This window comes from Papio anubis, chromosome 14 (assembly GCF_008728515.1).
Source record: "Papio anubis isolate 15944 chromosome 14, Panubis1.0, whole genome shotgun sequence".
NCBI classification, from domain to species: Eukaryota; Metazoa; Chordata; class Mammalia; order Primates; family Cercopithecidae; genus Papio; species Papio anubis.
Window position 1 is genome coordinate 8,577,966 of NC_044989.1, and position 23,728 is coordinate 8,601,693.

Here is a 23,728-nt window from a genome sequence, read left to right on the forward strand (position 1 = left end):
TTCTTTCAAAATAAATAGTTTAATTTCCATCAAGTATAACAATAAGCAGTCTATAAATTCTCATAAACACAGTTTTAAAAAGTGCAAGTATCAGGAACTATGATAAATTTGAAAATAACAATCTAACTTTTTATTAGACATCTGACCAAGAGGATGCTATAAGATACGCAATGTCAGGTTATATAGAGCTTATTCACATGCTTCTTGCTATACTAAATATATACTAAATACTAAATGGCTTTTATTTAAAATTTCATAGAAGGAACATTTCATTAAAACCAACTTAAATTCTACAACTACTAAGAACAAATAAAACTAGTAGAGGTGAACAAATCTCTCTTCTCCAGTCGACTGGACAGCAGGATTACTGAGTGGTAGGTAGGCCGAGTCTTCTTCACCCCTTTATTATTTGGTGAGGAAGTCAACTGTGAGAAGTGACTCGAACTGTCAGAAGAAATGAGGAAAGTGCTTGGGTCTATGGGCAGGGTACTAAGATCTAGAGCCCCTGTTGCCTTGAAAGAAAACGAGGTAAATATGTACAAAATGTCAAAATTAGAAAATGATCATGGATAATCAAGGTGGTCTTATTATTTCAAAAGCTTCTTAATTTGAATAATATGGAGCATGTAATTCTACATTGCTTCTAAAAGGAAGTTTCATGTACTCAAGTTCTAAGAATTCAGTTTGATCCATGAACATGTTATTCCACATTCTGTTAAATCTCAGAAAAACTAAGAAAGGGTTCCTAGCACATACCACCAGTGTAAGCAACACTACAAAAAGCGCATTTAACCTAAGAAAATGGACTTACGTGCACTCTTGGTAAGAAGATGACCGCAGCTGACGCTCCGCAGGCAGACTCAGAATATTTCGTGTGCTTTGAAGCAGGAACGCTTGTCTTTATTTTATATTATGTAATTCATGCTATTGCTCATTTAAGTTGGTCTTTCACTCCAGATAGGTTTTTACTGACTTTTAAAGGGTCATCCTTCGAGTAGTTTGACAATAATTGCTCCTTCTTCTTGACTGACTCTTTTATTCTTACACATTCTTTATTTTTCAAAATGCCACACTGTACTGGGAATTCAGATCTGCCCATCCTACAGCTACTCAGGCCCCACTCAAAAAGGGCTTCTGAATTCCACAAAGTCGTTGTCATGAAACATTCCACCCACAGGACGTGAGCGTGGCACACACCAGACTCTGAGGCCAGTGTAAGCCAAGGCTGTGATTGGCTAATCATTTTACTTAAAAGGTTTTGACCAAGTAGGTGACAATATTTAATTTCTAGCAACCACTTTAGAGGTTTCTTACTTAACGCTATTTGTTAAAGTGGTGAGAATATAAATTCTCTAATTGGCAAGAACTTCTTTAACAGCTGGCTTAAAATTACAGCCATGCATCACCTGACAACAGGGATACATTCTGAGAAACGTGCTGGTGCACCATTTTGTCGTGGGAACATCACAGAGCACACTTAAACAGACCTAGATGGTGGCACCTACGACACACCTAGGCTGTGTGCCAAGGCCAGCTCTTAGCTACACGCCTGTACAGCATGGTACCCAATACTGCAGGCAGCTGTCACCATGCTATCTGCATGTCTAAACATAGAAAAGGGACAGTAAAAATACAGTATTAGAATCTTATGGGCCCACTATACATGTGGTCCCTTGTTGGCCAAAACATCCTAACGTGGCATATGACTGTAGCTGACTTTGAAAACTAATTTTTTTTACCTACCTTAGTTTAATCTGGATCCTCTGAAGAGCTATCTATCTCAAGGCCAGCATTTTCTTCCTAGGCATGAAAGGGTTTAAAATTATGTAAGATTGTAAATTCTCTATTTAATCAGTCTCAACCAGGGATTCTCAACCTTTGTGATAAGCCATTAAAAAACTATCCAGTGCTGGCTGTTGCCTGTATGTTTCTATTTTTCAATTCAGTTGCATAATTATGGCCTATGCTTAGAATTCTGAGGTAGGGAAGGATAGGGAGTACCACAGTCTGGAAATTCAAAACGCAATAGTCTCAGAGAGCCCACCTGGGTCTGCTCATGCTGCCCCCGCAAGAGAACAGTATCCCCACTGGTTTCTTCCCTTCTGCCCAGTGTCGGCGTGCGTCTGGAAGAGAAGGTGGGAATAAAGGAGCCTCGATGCTCAGTCTGGAGTGCTGGCCAAAGAAGCTAACTTACGGCACCTTCCCTTTTACCCATGGATTCCCTCAAGTCACTCGCCCATGAAGGGGCACAGTGCCTTCTAGTGCTTTTCCTGGCAGATAGGTTGATTTTACTCAGGAGTTAGCCAGGAATTCGGAGATTCCTGGATTTTTAAACTATGGGATACTTCTAAATAGGCTGAGAATTCCGGGTATAACTAAAAATCACCTTTTAAATTTAGTATTTTACCCATAAGACCTACTTTCATTCAAAAAATATCTTCTAATGGTTAGTATTTGTAAGCAAAAAAAAATGGTAATTACAAATATATTTTACTGCAGCACTCAACATGCAAATGGTCTAAAGAGGTCTCGAGATTAACATTTTCGCAAGTAAGTTTCATTTAAAATTAGTTGGCTAGGCAATCAAAATTATTGCGACCACTATATAAACCTATGTAAGTAAAATAAAACACTTACGCATATTAAAGGAAACACATAAAAGGGAAAAAAAAATTTCCTTTTCATATTGAAAATGTTCATTATTATGAATGCTTAAATTTCCCAGTGTTGGAGAGCTGATCCCTAAATACCCAGCACTGTGGAAGTTATTTCAACTGAAAGAGATCAACAGCTTCTTTTTATCTCCAGTCTTCTGCAGAAAGCCTGTACTCACAGGCAGCACTCCATAAGGCCACAGTGAATGTATCTGGCTTATTATTTGCTACATTATCAGAACTGTCTGTGGCTTACACTGAAGGCAAAATGGTATATAAAACACAAGACTCGGCTGGGCATGGTGCCTCATGCCTATAATCCCAGGCCTTTGGGAGGCCGAGGAGGGAGGATTGCTTGTATCCAGGAGCTCGACACCAACCTGGGCAACATAGCAAGGCTGCATCTCCTCAAAAAATGGAAGATCAGCCAGGTGTGGTGGCGCGTGCCTATAGTCCCAGCTACGCAGGAGGCTGAGCTGGGAGACAGCTTGGGCCCAGGAGGTCGAGGCTGCAGTGAGCCATGATGGCACCACTACACTCAGCCTAGATGACAGAGAGCCTGCCTCAAACAAACAAACAAAACCACACAAAAAAAACCCCACAGGACTCTAAATGACATAGAATCTAAGGGAAAGATTAGAGCACCAATTTCTTTTTCTATCATTTTTCACCCAGTTTAAAGTAGAGTTTTGCATAAATGAGAATCAGACTGAGCTATGAACAGATACACACACATAGACACACAGGTTCAAGGGAGACGGTGTATGACTCAGTAACTCATCTGGTTTGTCAATTTCGGGATCAGTATGAAAAAGCAAACTTTTCCAGGAAGGTCATGGAATAAACTGATATCCTCCAGGATCTGGATAACCTATCTCTTCTACCTACAGGAACGCACTGCACAGCGCTGCTGGGCACTAGCATGCTGTGGGCATGAATGCTTCATAAAGCACCACTGAGGCACTGGGACTTACAAGTTACATTCTCTTACAAAGACTAGTTGGGAGCAATTCAGAACACTTCTGCCAACTGCATGACTGTACATGAACCTGAAAGTCTTTAACAAACTTCAGACATGTGACAAAACAAACACACAAACTACGTTTATTTTTAATCAAAATGTGAATCATCATAGTGAATAAAAATTCATGAGTCAGAATAGCATGCAATTTTTTATTGTTTTCTAAATCTATTTATACACTTAATATGCTAGTATTAATTTCACAAACAGTATAAAGAATGTATCCAATGATATTACGCGGCAACTACTCACCTGAAAAAGAAAACATTGTCTCTGAAATAATTCCTAAGTATACAACTTTGCAAACTAATAAGCACTATAAATATTAAAATGTTAAGACTTCAGTGTATAATGTCAACAACATCCTGCCTTTTTTAAATTGCTTAACACGTTTGTTAAAGATCATGCAAAATAAACACTGTATTAAAATGCTAGATTACACTCAAACATCACGGCAATGAAACACAAAAGAGCAACTATTTAGCACAATGACTGGCCAAGTAAATAACTTAATCAGCATATTAATAAAAATCCACTGAGTGATAAACATTGAAAATGTAACACGGAATCTAGATAATCGCGCATCTGCGATCTCACCATCTACCGTCCTAACTGTAACGTGGGGTAAACCGCCAGAATTCATTCTACATAAATGAGCTATGTTAAAACGATAACAACATTTCATTGCATGATGACAGGGCACATTTCTAGTCCACACAGTACTTCAATGTGATCATTCTCTTAACTCCGCTAATAATTAATGGAAAGTACAGTTTTACAGTCACACCACATATATATATATGTGTGTATATATATATATATATATAATTTTATCCTTGCTTTGTTACATGTTTTTAGACTCTTTTTTAAAAAGTATTTCCTTTCTTATGATCCTCCCCCAGAATTAACATGCTGACTTAGGAACAGACAAAGTAGATAAAGTCTATCCTAGAATAGAGAGCAATGATTTAGTTTTACCTAATTAAATATTTCCTTGTCATTTATCAATTGTCACTGACCTTTTTGATGTAATTATTTCCTCATTCACTCATCTATAAATATTTATTAGTGCCTATTATTACCCATGTTTCCCTGATTTTCCAGAAAAAGAATTCATGTTTTTTTTTCTTCTCATTGCTAAGCTCACTTAGAAAAGTTGGGCACCATTGAAAAGAGCTGGAGAACAGACCAGGGTGGCTTCTTGGGCACAGCTGGATGGTGCTGGAAGCCAGGCCTGGGATTTGGAGAGAAGAGTCTCCAACAGATAAACCCACGGAGGTCACCAGCCCTCCCAGCATCTACTCTCCTAACAGCTCAGGACAGCCCCGTTACACTACGGCCAGCCCTGGTGACTCGCTTTCTCAGCAATTTTTAAAGCCCTCTTCATTATGTACTTGCTACTTAAACTTCAGAACCTCTGTGATAAACAATGCCCGTGTCACCCAGAAGGCTGGATCTCAGTTTACTGATCTCTCCCTGTAGTGTCATAGGCTGTGCACTCATCTAGACGAGACCCTAAGAGCAGGGTTTGCTTCTGCTTCATCTAAAGCCACATCTTCCCTCAAATGTGTGGGCACCAAATGTTCTGCAAAAAGGGTCTCTAGCTTTTTACTTTTCTTTTTGGCAAATTAAGCCCTTTAAAATACTTCTGACCTATCTTTATACCCAGATCTCACCTCATCTCAAAAAGTTTTATGGGGTAATGCGCCAATGAAAGGTACAGTGGTATTAGTGAGTTCTGAAGCTTCTAATTACAAAGACAATTGAGGCTGGCTGATGAGTCATGCTTCTCATGCTCCCTTCTGTCACACTGCGGATGTCTCTTCTACCTCGGCCTCATCATCTGTTACTTATCTATCAGTGAAATGTAGAAAGGTGATGGGCATGGATGGAGTCAAAATCCAGGACAATTCTGTCATAAGGGTACAGTAATACTCTTCTCCTTTGCTTATTTTTCTCAAAGAATGCTTTCTCTTTCTTCTCCAAAGCCTGTGCTCTCAGAAGAGGCTGCTGCATGGAGCTCCGAAGGATCTTTGGAGAGCCTTGTGTAACTTGAACGTTGGCTTCGCTTATGTGTCATGCTTTTTAGATTCTCATTCTGAATAGTGGTTGGGTTGGGACTGGAACTAGGCCTCAAAATGACTTGAGAAGTCTCCCTAATTCCCTCCATCTCATCAAAATTTTGATTGGCTCTATTGGCTGGAGCACTGTTGTTGTTCAGAGTCACAGTGCTGGGCGTTCGGTTCAGGTTGTAGGTTTTCTGGCACGCAGGCCAGTTTTCTTCAGGGCTGCTGGCTATCAGGCTGCATTCGGAAGGGCTTTTCTTGTCTTCTGAACAAATGGACATCCGAGCTATAATTGGATCTTGCAGGCCACTCAAGCTATGTGGGATTCCCCGCTTTCCGCTGTGACTGTCATCTTCCAGCTCTATGAGATTTGCCTTTTCAAGCTGGGAGTCATCTGCCACTTCATTGTGCAGAGAGTGATTGGGAGAACTCTCATTGGACCTCACTCCTGAATCCGATGAATCCTTTTTGTCAAGGAGGGCATCCGATAAATACTCTTTGGCTTTAATGAAGGTTCTAATTGGCTCAGCACTGTGTTCCGGAGACTTTGGCACTCTCTCTACTTTCCCTTCGGCTTTTCTGTCTTTGTCATCTTTGAGCAGTGGTGTGTTATCTGATTCTTCTGTGCCAGATTCATCCTCGTCACTTGGGAGTTTCTGATAGCGCAGCCCACCTCCCTTAAGCTTCAAATCTGTCTGGAAGAGGCTTGACCTTTCAGAAGATTTCTTGCCTGGGAGAAGCTTACTGCCTGACTGATCTGATTTTTCATCTTCTTCAGTGATAGGATCCAGGGGGGAGGCATCATTGGTGGAAACCCCTGATGATGAATAATCGATAACATCTCCCCTCTTCATTAAAAAGGACTTCCTCCCATCATCGGGCTTTGGTTCACTATCCTTCCCCTTTTCTTGTTCTAGGTTTGAATGAATAGAGCCCCCTGATGAACTCTGACCCATGTAATATGTGCTATGTGGAGATGATCTGCCACTAATGGTTGTAGACCCTGGGCCCCCTTCTAACTGGGACATCTGAGCAATGTATTCTCTATAGGCATCTCTATACTCGGCCTGCACCTTATCAGTAAGCTTTGAAATTTCAATACTGGAATCCTGGGAATTGAGACTCGAAAGACTTGGGGTTCTGCGAGTTTGTGACTGTGAAGACAGAAAAAAAATAATTTAAAAATTCAAATAAGAAAAAAAAGGCATAAACATCAGCTTAGGAAATATATATGTACACTAACCATTTAAAAAGTCATCAAAATATCAAATTCTTTTAAAAGAATTCTACATAACAGTTTAGCAAAAGCTGTGACCTTATAAATAATGCTGTTATTAGAAAGCTTTCTATAAATTTTAATAAAATCAGTTTATTGTTAATATTTAAAAGTATAATTAAACATTGTATTAACCAATAATCTTAGCACTTGTTTCTGGTTTTTATTTTATTTTTAGGAGACAGGATCTTGCTGTGTTGCCCAGGCTACATTCAAACTACTGGACTCAAGCGATCCTCCCGCCTCAGCCTCCTGAGCAGCTGGGACTATGGGCATGTGCCACATGCTTGGCCACAGCGCTTGTTTTTATAACTTCAAACATTTAGCTTTCATTTAAGGCCAAAGTCAACTTCATTGATAAAATACAAAATGCAATGAGGCCAATAGTTGGGCTTTAGTAAACAGAAAAATAAAATAGTTTTACAAGTTTATTTCCAATATGAAGTTTTAGAATTAGAAATTGCTTCAGATCCCAGAATAGCTAAGAAACAAGGAGCAAAACGTACAGATGAGGAAAAAGAAGAGGGAAACGGAAGGAGAAGAATCAAGAAAGTTTAAGAAGGGTCAAGAGCAAAAGCTGAAACAAAAAAGCAGCAGCAAAGTGAATTTGCTGGGGACCTTCTCAAGGAAATAGGACATTTTCTTCCTTCCCCAGGGCACTGCTCCTCCTCAGTGCTGCTCTGCCTTGCCCTGCCCACTCGGTGTTCCTCGCTGCCTCCCACTGTGCCTCCTCCCGTTGTTCTCTGTGCTCTGCTCTGCTTTTCCTGCCGCGCTCTCCTCACTCCCCCTACTCCTCCTGCATCTCTCACTCTGCTCTGTCCCTGCCCCACCCCTTACCTGGCCTCCCTCTTCTAAGAATCTCCAAAGGAAGAATGCGCCTACATCTAATGCCAGATGAGAAGAAACCAATATCCAGGAAGGGTGTGCAGGTGGCCTGGAAAACCAAAGGATGGTGCTCAAAGGGACACTACACGGCCAGTGTTCCAATGAAGATGTACTTTAACCAACAGTTACTGAATGCAACAGGAAAATCGCCTGGGAAAGGCTGAATTTGCTGACCACCCTAGCTCAAGTAACCCGGTCCCTACTGACTCTGCATGCTGTGACCCTGATGGAAATCTCAGCTCTCGTCAATGTCTACATGAGCTACTTTTTTCTTTGTTTTCACTGACTGCCCCTCTCCAGATGGATGCAGCTCCTTGAGTACAGGAAGCCCTCCATCTTGTCTCTTGTCCACTTAGGTATTTAGTAAGCATTTTCTGAATGACTGTTTCAATGCCCACATTATCTCAGTGAACTGAACGGTGCCCTTATTCTTCAATAATACGAAAAATGCCATTCAATAAATACCTGCCAACTTAGATTACTGTGACGAGGGGCACCTTCGTCCAGGCCAAGCGTGTTCAGCTCTTCGAAGCTGAAGTTGAGTGTGTAGGGCGTCTGGCTGGAGAGCTCGGTGTGAGGCAGCTCATTGTGGGAAGTGCGGCGAGCAGGTTCACCGTGTGGGGCTGGGCCACTGCTGCTCTCACTGAGGAAACGTGGGTCTTCAGGGACCACCTGGCTTTCTGCGTTTCTCATTTCTAGTACCTTAACAGAAGAAAAATGTAAATATTTACACTAACAAATCATATTTTGGAAGCTTTAGAAATAGTTTAGAAAAATAAAGCTACTGCAACAGCAATGAGAAAGTATACTTCTGGTAAGTGAATTTCTAGTGAATATGTTTTACACATCGGCTTATCTTTCATGTTAATTAATAATAAAGGAAGCAATGGTAGAAACCACCATACATATACTACACTGCAATTTGTCCATTAAATTATTATTCCTGTTTAAAACTTAAGACAAAGCAAAATGCAGCTGGCATGTGTCAAAACCACAGGGGGCCAGGAGTAGAGCAGTAGATCCAGATTTTATTCAGAACTATGGCAACAGGGAAAAGCAGTCTCACTACAGAAGGGAGTTCAATTCAGAATAAGCGCAAATGAGTGGGGATGTACCACCAAGGGGCAGGGTGGGCACCGTGGATGGAACATTACTAAGGGGAGGCAGCAAGAGTGGGGGACTCTGGGGTACGCCAATGGCCAGGGTGAGCAGACATCACCTGCGGCGGGGAGGTGGTGAGGCATTTGATCAAGTACCGAGGGTGATCACACATGTAAACTGACTTAACAGGATTCTTGCTAAACCTGGGCAATGCAAGCCCTTTATAAGGACGAATGCTGAAGGTCAAGGCCTCAAAGGCTTTGAGGAGCCTGATGAGAGTTAGGGCAGGTGAAACCATGAAGAACTGGCAGGCGGACTCTTCCCCAAATCACTGAGTGAAATGCCCAAAAAGGCAAAGGCTGCCAAGTGCTGCTGTGTGTATTTTCCACAACACACAACTGCATATAAGTGTAAGATACAGTTTTTAAATTTAAAAAAAATATGAAAAAAATACCAGTTTAGGCCAGTACTTATTGATACTGGTTTTCTACAATGTTATAATTTTGAATGTTATAATAAAATAATGTTGTAAATATCACAATGTTATAAATATCTTACTGTGCTTCTGAAAAGGTGCCAGTCTCCAAAATTCATGTTCATCTCTTTCTTCAGTTCATCAATGTTACACTGAGCTAACACACGGCCATTTATGTTTGCCTGAGTAAAAATTAAAACAATTATGGGTATATAAAGACAGAATATGAAATATTCTGAATTACTAGTGATTGCAAAGTATGCTTATATTTAGTTTTAAGACAGTCTTTAGAGACCAGAAAGGCTGACCACCCCATATAATAATACAATAAACAAGCTAAATTTGAACAACATAAGCCACTCCATATTTTCCCAAATGTCTTAGGCATTTGCTGGAACCAATCGAAGAGCTAACCCTCCTATTTCCAAAACTACCTATGCTGTCATGAGCAACAACAAAACTGTTAGTTTTTGTTTTCTAATCTTAGAAAATATGAACATGAACACAAGCTGCTGGGAGGGGACAAAGACATCTGTCCTCATAAGCGTGCTGGTCACTAATCAAGTTCTAAACGAAGTAGGCCTGGTGAACTTGTTTATCCGTTATATTAGATACAGATATGAAGAATGCCCACCCACTAATTTCCCAGTCTATTAAATTCACAAGGCCCAGCGTGGTGGCTCACGCATATAATCCCAGAACTTTGGGAGGCTGAGGTGGGTGGAACACCTAAAGTCAGGAGTTTGAGACCAGGCTGGCCAACATGGTGAAATTCCATCTCTATTAAAACTACAAAAATTAGCTGGGAGTGGTGGCACATGCCTGTAGTCCCAGCTACTTGGGAGGCTGAGGGAGGAGGATCGTTTGAACCCGGGAGGTGGAGGTTGCAGTGAGCCATGACCACACCACTGCACTCCAGTCTGGGTGACATGGCAGGACTGTATCCCAAAGAAAAAAAAAATCATAAAAAAGGAAGTTATCACTTTTGGTTCCCTGTAATTCTAGTTTCCCCTAAATGAAACAACAGCATTTTCTTTATTAATAATAGGTAGCTTACTGCTTTTATAAAATGTAAAACCTGACTTTATTAACTGGGGCAAACTTATGAAATAGCTATGTTTATAATCAGTAGAATGTTCAGTTTCCAAGTTAATCCTGAAGGAAACAGTATACACAGCAAGTCTGTGACAGAGGTCCTGCTGCACCACTGCCACGAAGCCCTCAGCACAGAGGCCAGTGGCTCTGAGGGGCTTCAGAAAGCCAGGGCCTGGGAGCAAAGAGCTGAGTGGGGAGAAAACCACTACCTCGACAGGAACAAAATCATCACAAAGGACTCATGTGGGAGACCCTGCTCTTTCCTGACACCAACCAGCTGCCTGGAGGAGAAAGTGGGGCTTGTCCATGGAAAAGCTGGTGTTTGACTCATGCAAACAGGGACCAGCACGAGCCAGCTCTGTAAGGAAACTGACATTATCTGAAACCTTTCTAAAAGTGGCTGAGTAAAATGGTGTCTACATATGCTCATAATTCTTTTAAAAACTTCTCTCAGATGTCATTCTTTCAAGTATATAAATATTAGAGGCTGGTTATTAATGTTCTACTTTATTACATGGTACTCTGATATAAAAAGTACACCTTAGTGAAATATCTACTATAATGACTTCGTTAAAACCTTCCCCAAATCTCAGGCATCTCTATCCAACTTCCTGATAGCTGCTAGAATTGCAATAGGATCTTAGAAGAAAAAAAAATCATGCAAATGCATTAATCTTGCAAATCCAAACCTATGAGGTTTCATCAAATGTGACATGATCCTAAGTCCTACATGACATGAAAATGAGAATTTGGAGAAAATGAGGCAAGTGTGGCTTACTTTGATAATTACTAAATCACACTAACAAACATTACAATTAGAAAAAAATGTAGCACAAAAGGTTTTCTGTTCCCCACTGGAAAGATGAGCTCTGCTTATCCCAATGGGAATCCCTCGGAGCTTTGTATTTCTCATCAAGGCATTCTTTACTTGAATTAGGTTATTTAAAAAAGAACATGGTGAGACAGCTACTTTATTATATCCATTTATAAAATAAGAGAAAACAGGGCAATTTTAGAATACAAACTAGTAAGAACTATGTTTTCCATTTAGAGCTTTCTCATTTTAACAGGGAATGCATGTGTGGGAAGCTGTACGTAAACTGTACATGACCCACAGAGTCCTGTCTTCCACTCCCAGCGCTGTCACTGGTCCGTGTGTAAATGGCTGCCTCACCTTTTTGATCGTGGCACAATACTGAGGCAGCATATTCTGGTCCAGCCCTTCTATTTGTTTCAGCTTCTCACATACTGCATCCACATTCAGTGAATTCAGTAATACCACTGGGCCTGGGGCTGCGCCTGACCCCTAGAGAAGTCAAGGACAAATACAGGTATGAATAAGCATTTAATGCCATCTATAATGAGGTCATGTGACAGAGAAAAACTCATTAAGTTATACCATGAAGTAAGGTAAAAACAACAAATGTGTTTAGCATGGTAAGGAAATACCATTAGGGAATAGATTTAGTTACTGTTATAACCTAATGAGTAGCTTTCATTACAGCTGATACAGCCTGGTCAAAACCAGTTTTCCTAAGAAAACAGAACATTTCATGAGCAAAGCCTAGGCCAACTTCTCAAATGTTTACTGCCTAACCTTAAGAGAGAAGGGTGCTGTGCTTAATAAGAGGAAGAAGAGAAGTTAAAAAAAAACACATCCAAAAAGACAGAAAACTACTGATGCCAATATTATATGAATACAAAAAATAAACCTACAAAATAATTTAAAAGTACCTATACTAGACAATTAAGCAACTTTGAGTGTTTCTACAGACTACCTCAATAGTTACAAGAGCTGAAGTTTTCAGATCTTGATCATATTGTATCCAAGGGATCTAAAACTTCCTTTAGCATCTGTTAAATTATCATGTAAATATAAAACAACAGTATTAATTCTTAACACACGTGAAAGTAAATACCATCTATTAAAATTTGTTCTCATTTAAAAAGAAAGTCAAAATAATAAATAAGTCTAGTATTTATTTAGAAGTAAAACATTTTCGGAATGTGGACGCTAACAAACCATCTGCCCATGGTCAATGATAAATGCATCTTGTGCCCACTGTGGTTTAGAGGGTGCATCAGCCTGGTCAAAGTTAGGACTTCAAAGTCACAGAACAAATAGTTAGTGGTAAACTTGAACCAGAACTCTAAAGTATCAGGTCTTATAACTTCCTATTTTCCTTTTTCCAACTTCTTTCACTTAACAATGTTTTCAAGGTCCACCATGTCATAACATGCCAGTCCTTCATTTCTTCTTATTGTTGAGTCATATTTATCTTTCCTATCTTTCAAATGCTTTTATTCCTCAACCAGTCTCCTTGCTCTGGATACAGTTACACTTGTTTACATTTTTTGTTTTCAAAAAAATCACAAGAAATAGTCTAATCGACAAAATAACTAATGATCTTACTGGATTATGCCTCACAGATAAAATAAATATCCATGAGTCCATACTAATATGACTAAATAATTGAAAAAAGTGAATTAATTAGGAAGCAGAGACAGCTTTTCTTTGCAGAATTCCAATTAATAAATGTAGAAGAGAAAAACAGAAATGACCATAGGCAAACACAGTAACAGCGCGTGTACACATGATCCACAGATGGAAGCGAAAATTAATGGGCAAAAGTATAAGCAGAAACAGGATATCTGCAGAGTTTCAAAGTATCTCCTCCAAGGTATTTACTAGTTATAGAAGGAACAATAAAACTTTACAGTGCTGAAACCTGGCAGATGCCACCTTGACCAAGTGACCAAGGTTAGCATCAGTGGTGGGAAGGGTTATGGACATTATGAACCTTCGACTCTGACGCACTGGGAAGGGCATAGCATCACTCCTGCAGTTTTCTAGCAATATACAGTCCCCTTCTAATCACGAGGAAACATCACACAAACCCAAATTGAGAGACGTTCCACAAAATAACTAGCCAGTATTCCTTAAAAGTGTTAATTAAGGTCATGAAAGATAAGGAAAGATCAAGAAACTGTCACAGATTAAAACAGACTACGGAGAAATAAAATGCAACTTAATTGAATCCTGGACCAGAAAAATGACATTTGTGGAAAAGCTAGTGAAATTCAAATAAAGTCTGTAGTTTAGTTAATAGTATTAAACCAATTTTAATTTTTGCTTTTGATTATTATACTGCAGTTATGAAAGATGTTTACATTGACAGAATAGTATTTGTTTGCATCTTTTCTTTAGGGTTAAAATTATTTTACAGTAAAAACTTTATTTCAAAAATCCCCAAATCTCTCTACTTCTGATTGTGCTAAAAACGACAAGTATAATAGACATGGATCAAACTAACTGTCAGCTTTGGAGGGAAAATTGTAAAATACTGAAGAGAATTTTATGTCCATGGAGAAGCTGAGAATTCAGCAACAGAGACACATCAATAAAGATACTGCCCTCTTCCTTTAAAGCAAAAAGCTCTACCCGATGTTACTTTCACAATCTTTTTACAACTTTTACAATTTATCAGTTACTTTAAAGCATATTTTATCCTTCATTGGGGATTATGTAGAATATATATGTTACCTCTGAATTACTTTTAAAAGCTTTGTAAGAAAAGAAAGACACATGGACATTAAGATATTCGTAATTCCATCAAAACTATCGTCTGACTCTTATAATAAGTTGGGCTTTATACAAGAGCTAAATTATCAATTAATGTGTTATAATATACTTATCTGAATAAAGAAGAAATGGTAATTACCTACTAGACCTTTTCTAAAATAATCACAAATAAGAAAATTATTTTGAAACCACAAGAATCTTACAACCAATAATTTTGGGGTAGAAATCTCATAAAAGGGAGGAGAAAGAGTGCAAAAATGATAAGGAAAGGGCAAAAAGCATATTCAATAATTCAGTAGGCAAATTCTTACTAGAAACTAAGCGTATTACTTTGAGAATACACAGACTAGTTCAAATGATAATATTTTAATGTTTATCATGCATTCTTACTTGCAATTATCTGTTATAAGTCAAGAACAGACCATTTTAGCATATTGATTTTAACATCAGAATTTGTTGAAAAAATTTTCTACTTCAGAAAGCCGAATGCAGAAGATATTAGTGTGTTTAAACTGTTAAAAATAAACTTCAGAATTTACACAGATCAGAATTTCTCCAGGTAAAAGTAAAGCTATCAAAATACTGAAATGACCTTGAGGTAACTATATCATTGTGTATTCTAAGTAGATTAAAACTACACTCTGAAACATAATTATCTTTGGTAAATGTATTAAATAAGCACAGAATTGATTAGTCAGAAATGAGTGCCACGCAATGGCTGGAAGCAAGTAATAAAGAGAAGGCACCTTAACAAGCACAGATTTATAGACAGCCCAGCATGAAGTTGCCAATGATTGTTTCTAGTAGTCTAATAAGAAAAGTAAGATTTCACTGAGAGTTTCTGTACCTGTCTCTGTTTGTTAAACCCAGAGTCACATGGCTTTAAGGAAGGAGTAAAACAGAGTGAAGGACAAGAGCATAAAGTAATACATGCGATGCACATCTATAAATGTCTAATACACACAGGCAGAGCTTGGTCATTCCTCCTATTTCCCCTTCACTCTGAACAGACCACGGACAGCAGCACACAGCAAGGAGCACACGTGCATGCATACACACCCCCACCTACAGCAAGGAGCACACGTGCATGCATACACACCCCCACCCACAGTAGCTGCATGCCACTCACGTGTGCTTGGTCATCTTACAATTACACTCTTAAAAAATTATAATTTTTGTATTGGAAGAATAAATCATGAGTCATACATTTAATAAGAAAATGAGGTACATCAAATTGGCTATGAAAAGTCAATATTCCTACTATATGCAAGTTTAACATTAACTTTAAAATACTGAATAAGAAGGTTTAGTTACTTAGACTATCGCATGATCATAAAATATCTAGCCACACTATAGGTCATATTCAGAAATACACTTTCAAATTTGAGTTTTGCTTCTTTGGGTATGTGGCACACAATAGATGCGCTAAATATCATTTCATAAGAATGGCCCCAAGAGCTTCTAGCTCGAGAAACAGACAACCCTTGCAAACTGTGATGAACATAACCATTTCAGTGAGGTGGATTTTTTAAAACTCTAATCCAAAGCAAATAATCACTGCTGGCAATTATTCTTCTGTACTTAGACTGATAGTAAATATTCTTAAAATGCTTAAAATGATCTAGAGATGACTGGCAATTTGTACCAAAGTTAATTTCCAACACTCTTTTAGCACATTAAACGGCAGGGTTTTGCTAGCCTAACATCCGATGTCTTTCTTTTAACATATTCAGTATCTGGAGCACTTCGTGGAAACCCTGTTTTCTAGTTTACACTATTGACCTTATTATAAATAGGTTTTTAAAAAGTTGTCTGTAGAGATTTGCAAAAATACCAAAATAGGAGTGCTAAGGAAATTACAGTTTACTACAAGACATCCAAAACACAAAAGAAAGCACAAAATTATTAACCTGGTTGGAAAACGTAACTTACTCTTCAAGCTACTTAAGAAATGGTTGGAAAATGTAACTTACTCTTCAAGCTACTTAAGAAATACTAGGTCAAAGTTGGCTGATTAGGCATAACACTACATTTTAAGAGCAATCTTTTAAAAAACACAAGTACTGGCAGGGTATAGTGGCTCACACCTGGAATCCCAACACTTTAGGAGGCCACGGTGGTGGATGCCTTGAGGTCAGGCAATCAAGACCAGCCTGGCCAACATGGTTAAACCCTGTTTCTACTAAAAGTACAAAAATTAGCTGGGCTAATTTTTCATTGTGTGGTGGCGCATGCCTGGGTCCCAGCTACTCAGGACGCTGAGGCAGGAGAATCACTTCAGTCCAGGAGGCAGAGGTTGCAGTGAGCTGAGATTGTGTCCAGCCTGAGCGACAGAATGAGACTCTGTCTCCAAAAAAAAACCAAAATGAAAAAAAGCAAAATAAAAACACAAGTACTAAACTACTGCAATGAACATAATTTTGTTATTTTTAAACTTTTAACTGTACTCTAGGATTTCATAACTTTACTGTAATATTATTTCTGTGAAAATATCCCAATCAATTTAGCTGAAAATTGTTTAGGAAAAAAAGTTCTCTTGAGTTGAAGTCTGGTACAAAGACTTTCAAGTGGGAAGTGAAGACAATTTTTCACTATACTTTAATAAAAGGCAAAAATGGGCAAATACTTTTCCAAATTCAAACAGAATAGTACAAATTCACTTCTAAGACACTTTTAAAAGTGTGAATGGTGTTAAAGCTGGTTGAGGCTACTGTGCAAAGTCACTGAGAGCTGACAGGGAGCACCTGTCCTGAGCCTGAAGCCTAAACACAACCTGAAATGCCTTTGGCTCCCTACCTATGGCACCTTTAACTTTCTTGTCCACGTCTTCTCCTGAACAATGAGAGACAGCTTTAACTTCTAAATCAGTGGCGAAAATAAAAATTCTCTACAGGTGAGCCCCGCTTTTTTTTTTTTTTTTTGAGACAAGATCTGCTCTGTCACCAGGCTGAGGGTGCAGTGGTGTGATCTTGGCACTAAACTGATCCTCTCACCTCAGCCTCTCAAGCAGGGGGACTACAGGTATGCACTACCATGCCCTGCCCGGCTAATTTTTTTTTTTTTTTTTTTTAAAGTAACGGTCTTGCTATGTTGTCCAGGCTGGTCTTGAACTTTCGGGCTCAAGTCATCCTCCTTCCTCAGCCTTCCAAAGGGCAGGATTGCTGCAGGAGCCACCACATGGGGACTGCGCAGGGATTGTTGAAGGAATCCTCCCATGGGGACTTGTTTTCACTTTTTACTTGGTCACTCCACTGACTGGATCCTGTTTGATGAAAACCAAGACTTTCAGTTTTAATATCTTCATTCAATAGTTTTCATCAACATCTAAAGGTAAAGGTAACAGCACACTGGAGATCATGATACTGTGTTAACACTGCCTTTGCAGTTCTGAAATTCTTTACGATTAAACTTTGTGCTAATTATTGTCATGCTTTCTCAACAGGGTATAAAAGTCATCTAAATAAAGCTGTCCAAAGGTAACCAGTAAACCCTGTGGCTGAGGAGGTCAAGAAAGAATGACTTCATAGAACTGATAATTCCTTCGGTGGCCTTCAGGTCCACACTCTGTGAGGCAGGATTTTCATCAGTTTTGTTCACTGCTGTATCCCATGAGAACAGCGCCTCTTACACTCAATAAATATTTGTTGAACTGATCACACAAGCATCTATGGTACCCAATGTAAAATAATTCAGGGAAGAATGAAAGAATGAAGAAATGCTTTATTGCTTCTTTGAACATGCGCTTTTCAATGAAACACAGTTACCACCAGGAGCAGCATACCTTAAATTAAGCCAGACCACAGAGCTTTTAGAGCAACTCTTTGAGATGAGAGAATAACATGCCACTGAGGAGACCTGGCCGGACACAGGCCCTCAATACTGGGTCCTTCGCTTCAGCAGGGTCACAGAATGGTGTGAATGCTGCCATTTCCTAGTGGGAACTGGACTCAAAGAAGGTAAAGGCACCAATGAAAATATCCCTGGAAAGCTTTCAAAATTTTAAAGTGTATGAAGTATTCAAATAACCTAGAAATTCTTCTAAATTCTAAGAAAACAAACCGATTAACACCTTTAGGCCTAAGAAGCATCAACAGATTAAAAAGTCTGTGTGAATCTAAATTGACTGGAGTATTTGTACACCACTCCCATGACTGAGACAAAGATGATTTAACCAAAACCAGTCTGAGTTCTGCATCTTTAAAGCTCCATGGATTCTGGCCTTTGGGCAGTAGTAGCAGTAGTAATAATAATAATAATAAAGTATTTAAAGTATGCTAAGGCTGACTAATCCTTAAATCAGACCTATGAGGCAGGTCTGCTTTTCCTGGTGAGAAAGCTGAGAATCAGAGGTGTGAAGTAATGTGTCCAAGGCAAAGAGCTCATCCTCAGGGTCTGTTTACCTCAAAAGACCAAATACCTGACTAAGTCATGCTCAGGACGAACGGGGTGGAGCCACCAGCATGGTGGTGAGCGCCATGGCCTCCTGCATTCTAGTTCCAAATCTGGCACCCCTTCCTGTGTCCCTCAAGTAAGTCTCACACGTTCCATCTGTGCCATGTGGAGACTAGCACTCCTGGGGGACCCTCAAGAGGGAAGGCAAGTGTAATGTGGGTGCCAGGATTCTGCGTTTATTGGTTTTATAAACTGGAGTTTTGATTAAGAGTTCATTTCTAAAAGCTTCTATGCTTTGGAAGTTTGAAAAACACTGTTCCTTTCTAGCCCTAATATTCAGGGGAGCATGTCTTGCATATAGTACTAATTTTTTAACCTGGTTTCGTAAGATTTGGCATATATTTTTGCTCTATTATACAATTATTTTTTAAAAGCTAGTATGGAGGCTTATAGATATATCCAAATGTTTCACAGAAGTGAGGATTTATATTATTAATATATTTATATTAACATATTTTATATTAATATATTAATATATTATTTCTTATATAGTATATAATATAAATATGTTATATATTAATATAAATATTTTATAATATATATTATTTATATTATATATTATTTATTTATATAAATCTTCACTTCTGTGGAACACTTGGATATATCTATAATTTATCTGAGAAGTCCCTGCCTGGACTTCACAAGGTATATAAGCACTACAATGTTCCTTAATGTGAGAAAACTCAATTATTTTTATAAGGATCTAATTTATAAAGGTGATTCAGATGTTCCTCATGGCAAATATATATATATATATACACACACACACACACACAACATACACACACATATATATACAGGGGATCACCTCTATTCTGAAAAGACCATAGCTGGTTAACCCCTCATGGTCTGGCTTTCTTAACACATTACCCTGTGACATGACAATTTGTCCAAAGACGTTTGTGTAGCTCTTGACTTTTCTACAAGCTTTGTACAGGGACAGCTGACTGAGCAGAGATGGGACCAACGGGAAGTCCCATTGTCCAGAAACAGTTTTCTGCTACAGGGCTTGATGGGCTACATACTCTTCTATTAGGTACTCTCTGTTGGTCCAACTACGAAGTTCTGGCAATGTTCCCACGTACTCATTCTTTGCCTTTCCACCACAGCTTTCAATCTGACATTGAACTAAGTGACTACTTACTTTTTCTAGGCTTCAACAAAACAAATTTTACATGCTATTGTCATTGTTAATTTCTTAAAAGCAAAGGAAGCTTAGTAAGCATCTATTATTTGCTATACTAATCATAAAGTGATCTTTTCATAGTAAAATAAAAGCAAATGATATGGTTATTTTACTAGACAAAGTCACTAATATATGCAGAGTGCACCTTTGCTAAGCTTCTAAACACATCTCACGAATCACATGATTTCCCCTTCTCCAAAAACTCATTTCAAAATTTGCCTAATGCTCCTTTACTGGTCCCTAAAAAAAACTACAGACACCTTTTAATGACATGTATTTGTCTACATTCTTGAGCATGGGAATAGCTACTATGTCAGCATGTCTGTGTCATTAAGGCCATTAACTTCTTCACAGTATCTGATTTTCTTCAAAAATTTGCTCAGGAATTTTAGCTCGGAGAATTGAATTGCATGCAATGAATCTATATGCTAAAGGCTCTCTGACTAAACTAAAGGTCATTCTTGCATATAATGATGATGACCCATAAAGATTCCATAAGCACTAAAGAGCATTATTGTAGTTTACTGCGGATAATTGAAGTCACTTAAACACTTCAGCTGAAATGTTAATGACTTTAAAAGAATCAATCTCTCAATGAAAGCACAACGGTTCTCTTTTTCTCTCTTATACTAGCTCCAAGGAAATTAAAGTTAAAAAAATATTGCTGGCTGGGCACGGTGGCTCACACCTATAATCCCAGCACTTTGGGAGGCCGAGGTGGGCAGATCACAAGGTCAGGAGTTTGAGACCAGCCTGGCCAACAAGGTGAAACCCCGTCGCTACTACAAAAATACAAAAATTAGCCAGGCATGGTGGCGGGTGCCTGTAATCCCAGCAACTCAGGAGGCTGAGGCAGGAGAATCACTTGAAACCGGGAGGCGGAGGCTGCAGTGAGCAGAGATGGCACCACTGCATTCCAGCCTGATCGAAAGAGTGAAACTCTATCTAAAAAAAAACAACCTATTGCCTGCCAAACTGCATGTTTTAAGTTAAAAATTACAGATAAGCTTAGGATGCAATATTTCACCATGTTAACTCTGCTATGCCACATTTCAGCACAGCTATAGGCTAAACTGACCATATTACATGGGTGTAGCATAGTCTATAAAATAAAACAACTGAAGTTAAAATACAAACTGGGTTCTTTTTTTCTTTTTTTGAGACAGAGTCTTGCGCTGTCGCCCGGGCTCTAAATGAAGATTTTAAAGCTCATTACAAACTTATTTCTTATTAAGTACAAAGCCTTATATAGTAGTTTTTTTTTTTGAGACCAAGTCTCGCTCTTGTCGCCCAGGCTGGAGTGCAGCAGTGTGATCTCAGCTCACTGCAACCTCTACCTCCCAGGTTCAAGCGATTCTCCTGCCTCAGCTTCCCAAGCAGCTGGGATTATAGGTGCCCACCACACGCTTGGCTAATTTTCGTATTTTTTTTAGTAGAGACAGGGTTTCACCATGTTGGCCAGGCTGGTCTTGAACTCCTGACCTCAAGTGATCCACCCACCTCAGCCTCCCAAAGTGCTGGGATTACAGGTGTGAACCACTGCGCCCAGCCACTTATACAGTAATTTATGAAGTGATTCCCTCTACAAGGTTTGTTTGTTTGTTTGTTTTGTTTTGTTTTAAAGAAACCTACCTTAAGGTGTTGGCAAAAAATAAATAAATAATTTCTTTTACATGCTGAATGATCTGTTTATCTGGAAAATTTATTTTAACAAATATATAGGTAAAGAAAAGTATTATAGTACTGCACTAAAACTCAGACTAAGACTTAGCTAAATGTAGACACCAAGATTGAGTTACTAAAGATGCATTTTTGGTCTAGATCATCTAGCTCGTGTCTTTTTGTAGTCTCAAGGCTAACACTGGATACTTTTCTAAAATATTCCACATGTGTAATACCAACTACAGGCTTAACAGAAACAGTCAAAGGCAAAGCTAGAGCTCACAATAAGGAGCAAATACTACCAACTGAACACCCCTGACAGCTGCTAGAAAAAGCCCTTCCTTATTGGAGAATCAAAAAAACCCATCCCATGTATTGAAAAAGGGGAAAAGCAGGAGGAAATGAGTGAAGTTAAACATCCGCTTTTTAATTAATTCATGAACCATAATTATTAGCATTCAGCTACTCTATACTAGCTGCTCATCACACCACAAATGCAGAGTTAGTGAGCTGCTATCATCACAATTAAGACAGTCATTACTGAGGCAGAAGCAATGAGATGCCAGCGATCCACACCACAGGACTACTCCATTACCCTCGAGGAGTCTGTGGGTGAAGAAAGCCCCTCAGCAGCATCCTCCTTGATAACTTCCTAACAACACAAAACAGGAGAGTGTGGGTGAAAAGGGGAAGAGGGGAGCCAAACTGTGAAGACAAATGAACATGATGGTAAAATAATACATGACACTGAAACTCAACAGTTTATGTGAACAGATCTTCCCTGCACAACACTTTACAAAATAAACAGCAGTGTAAGTGCTGTAGCTTTTTGCCTTCTGATTTATAAAAATATATTAATAGAGAGTTTCTTTTTTTAAATTATTACTTTTATCATCAGGAACCTCTAATATTTTGGGCACAAATGTCTTTTATTAGATTCAATAGCTCATTGGAAGAATTTCCCTTATCTTGTTTAATTCCTGTCATTTGACTAAAATGTTCTTCCTTCAATACATCCTCTATTTTTTATATCATGGTGCTAATATATATATACACTATAAAGGTACTGTATACACATGTTCTTTACAAAGATATTAGAAATTACCAAATGTAAAGGCTTAGTTTTAAAAGTTTTGGTAGTAAACACTATATTTACAAGCCAGAAAGTTCTGGTTATAAACAAGTCAACACTTATCTGCTGAGACTGCTAGTCGTTTTCCTTCCATAGACATTTACCAGAAATGAAAACAAATACATTTTATGTTAGTAATAGGTTATGTTTCTTAAAACTATGTATAAAATAACTTGTACTCTTTTACTATGTAAAGGAAATAAGCAAATCTCGAATGCTATCTATGTTTATTATTAAATTAATATTTTCGTTACCCTTTTATATACTTACTAGGCCATTGTTCTGATCTCTGGGCAAACTCGTTTTTACTGATGGACGTGAGATGAGATGTTGGGAGCCGCCAGGGTAATACCTTGGCGTGTAAAGGTATGGGGCAAAGAATGGCTAGGGAAAAACACGTAACAAAAAAGGGGTAAACAATTACAGAAATGAAAGTGTAATGAGATTTTTCAAATGAAACCAGTAACACACAACTCCAAAATTTTAATGCAAATGACAAAACAAAAGAAAAAAAAAAGCCTCACTCATATTCCATAAGATACTAAACTCAAACTTAAGACATATTACTTACATTTTTATATTGGTCATTTCATGTAAGCTTTTTTTAGAAAAATGAGCAACTAAAGTTTTGCACTTTACAGTTTGACACGAGTTTCTCTATATTTAATATGTTTACAAGCTTACCATCTGTCAGGTTCTAAGTGACTTAACCAATATTAACTCATCATCTTTTTAAAAGAAGCAGACTGGAATCTTAATACTATTCCTTACCAATAAAAGAGATTAGCCTAAATAAGACCAAAATAAGTCTGGAATATATGAGAACACCCTGGCACAAATTCCAAGAATAATGTTATTACAAGTTCCTGGAGTTCACCTCTAGTTTACACCCTGGAGTTTATATCCTAAATAAGCAAGCATATTTAAAAAACAACAACAACAACAACAACAACAAAAAATAGGTGGGGAATCCACTGTTTGTGTGAGATTTATAACAATGGCATGCATTTGTAACCAGTTTCATATAAACAGAAGATATCAAATTATATGGGCTAAACATAAAGACTGCAGTTCATGAAGTTTTGTTACATGAGGTGAAATGTTGCCCACCCTTTTTACTCCTGCCAGCTTAGAAGAATT

At 38.4% G+C, this 23,728-nt stretch overlaps 1 protein-coding gene across 25 annotated transcripts in view; it reads right to left on the reverse strand.

The window, feature by feature from the left end:
- Positions 1–23,728, reverse strand: part of KIDINS220 (kinase D interacting substrate 220) — a 113,537-nt gene continuing 89,809 nt past the window's right edge. For 4 of the 25 annotated variants that reach the window (XM_021924518.2, XM_021924520.2, XM_021924516.2 and 1 more), the window contains 6 exons: positions 22,859–22,972; positions 22,052–22,108; positions 11,748–11,879; positions 9,562–9,660; positions 8,368–8,604; positions 5,633–6,895 (listed from right to left, as the gene is read on the reverse strand). In XM_021924518.2, the coding sequence (XP_021780210.1) occupies positions 5,633–6,895; positions 8,368–8,604; positions 9,562–9,660; positions 11,748–11,879; positions 22,052–22,108; positions 22,859–22,972 (1,902 nt within the window). Of the gene's footprint in view, positions 1,801–2,044; positions 2,124–3,742; positions 6,896–7,223; positions 7,952–8,367; positions 8,605–9,561; positions 9,661–11,747; positions 11,880–22,051; positions 22,109–22,858; positions 22,973–23,728 lie in introns of those variants that run through there. The other 21 variants (XM_021924524.2, XM_021924522.2, XM_021924521.2 and 18 more) reach the window with 15 other exon arrangements.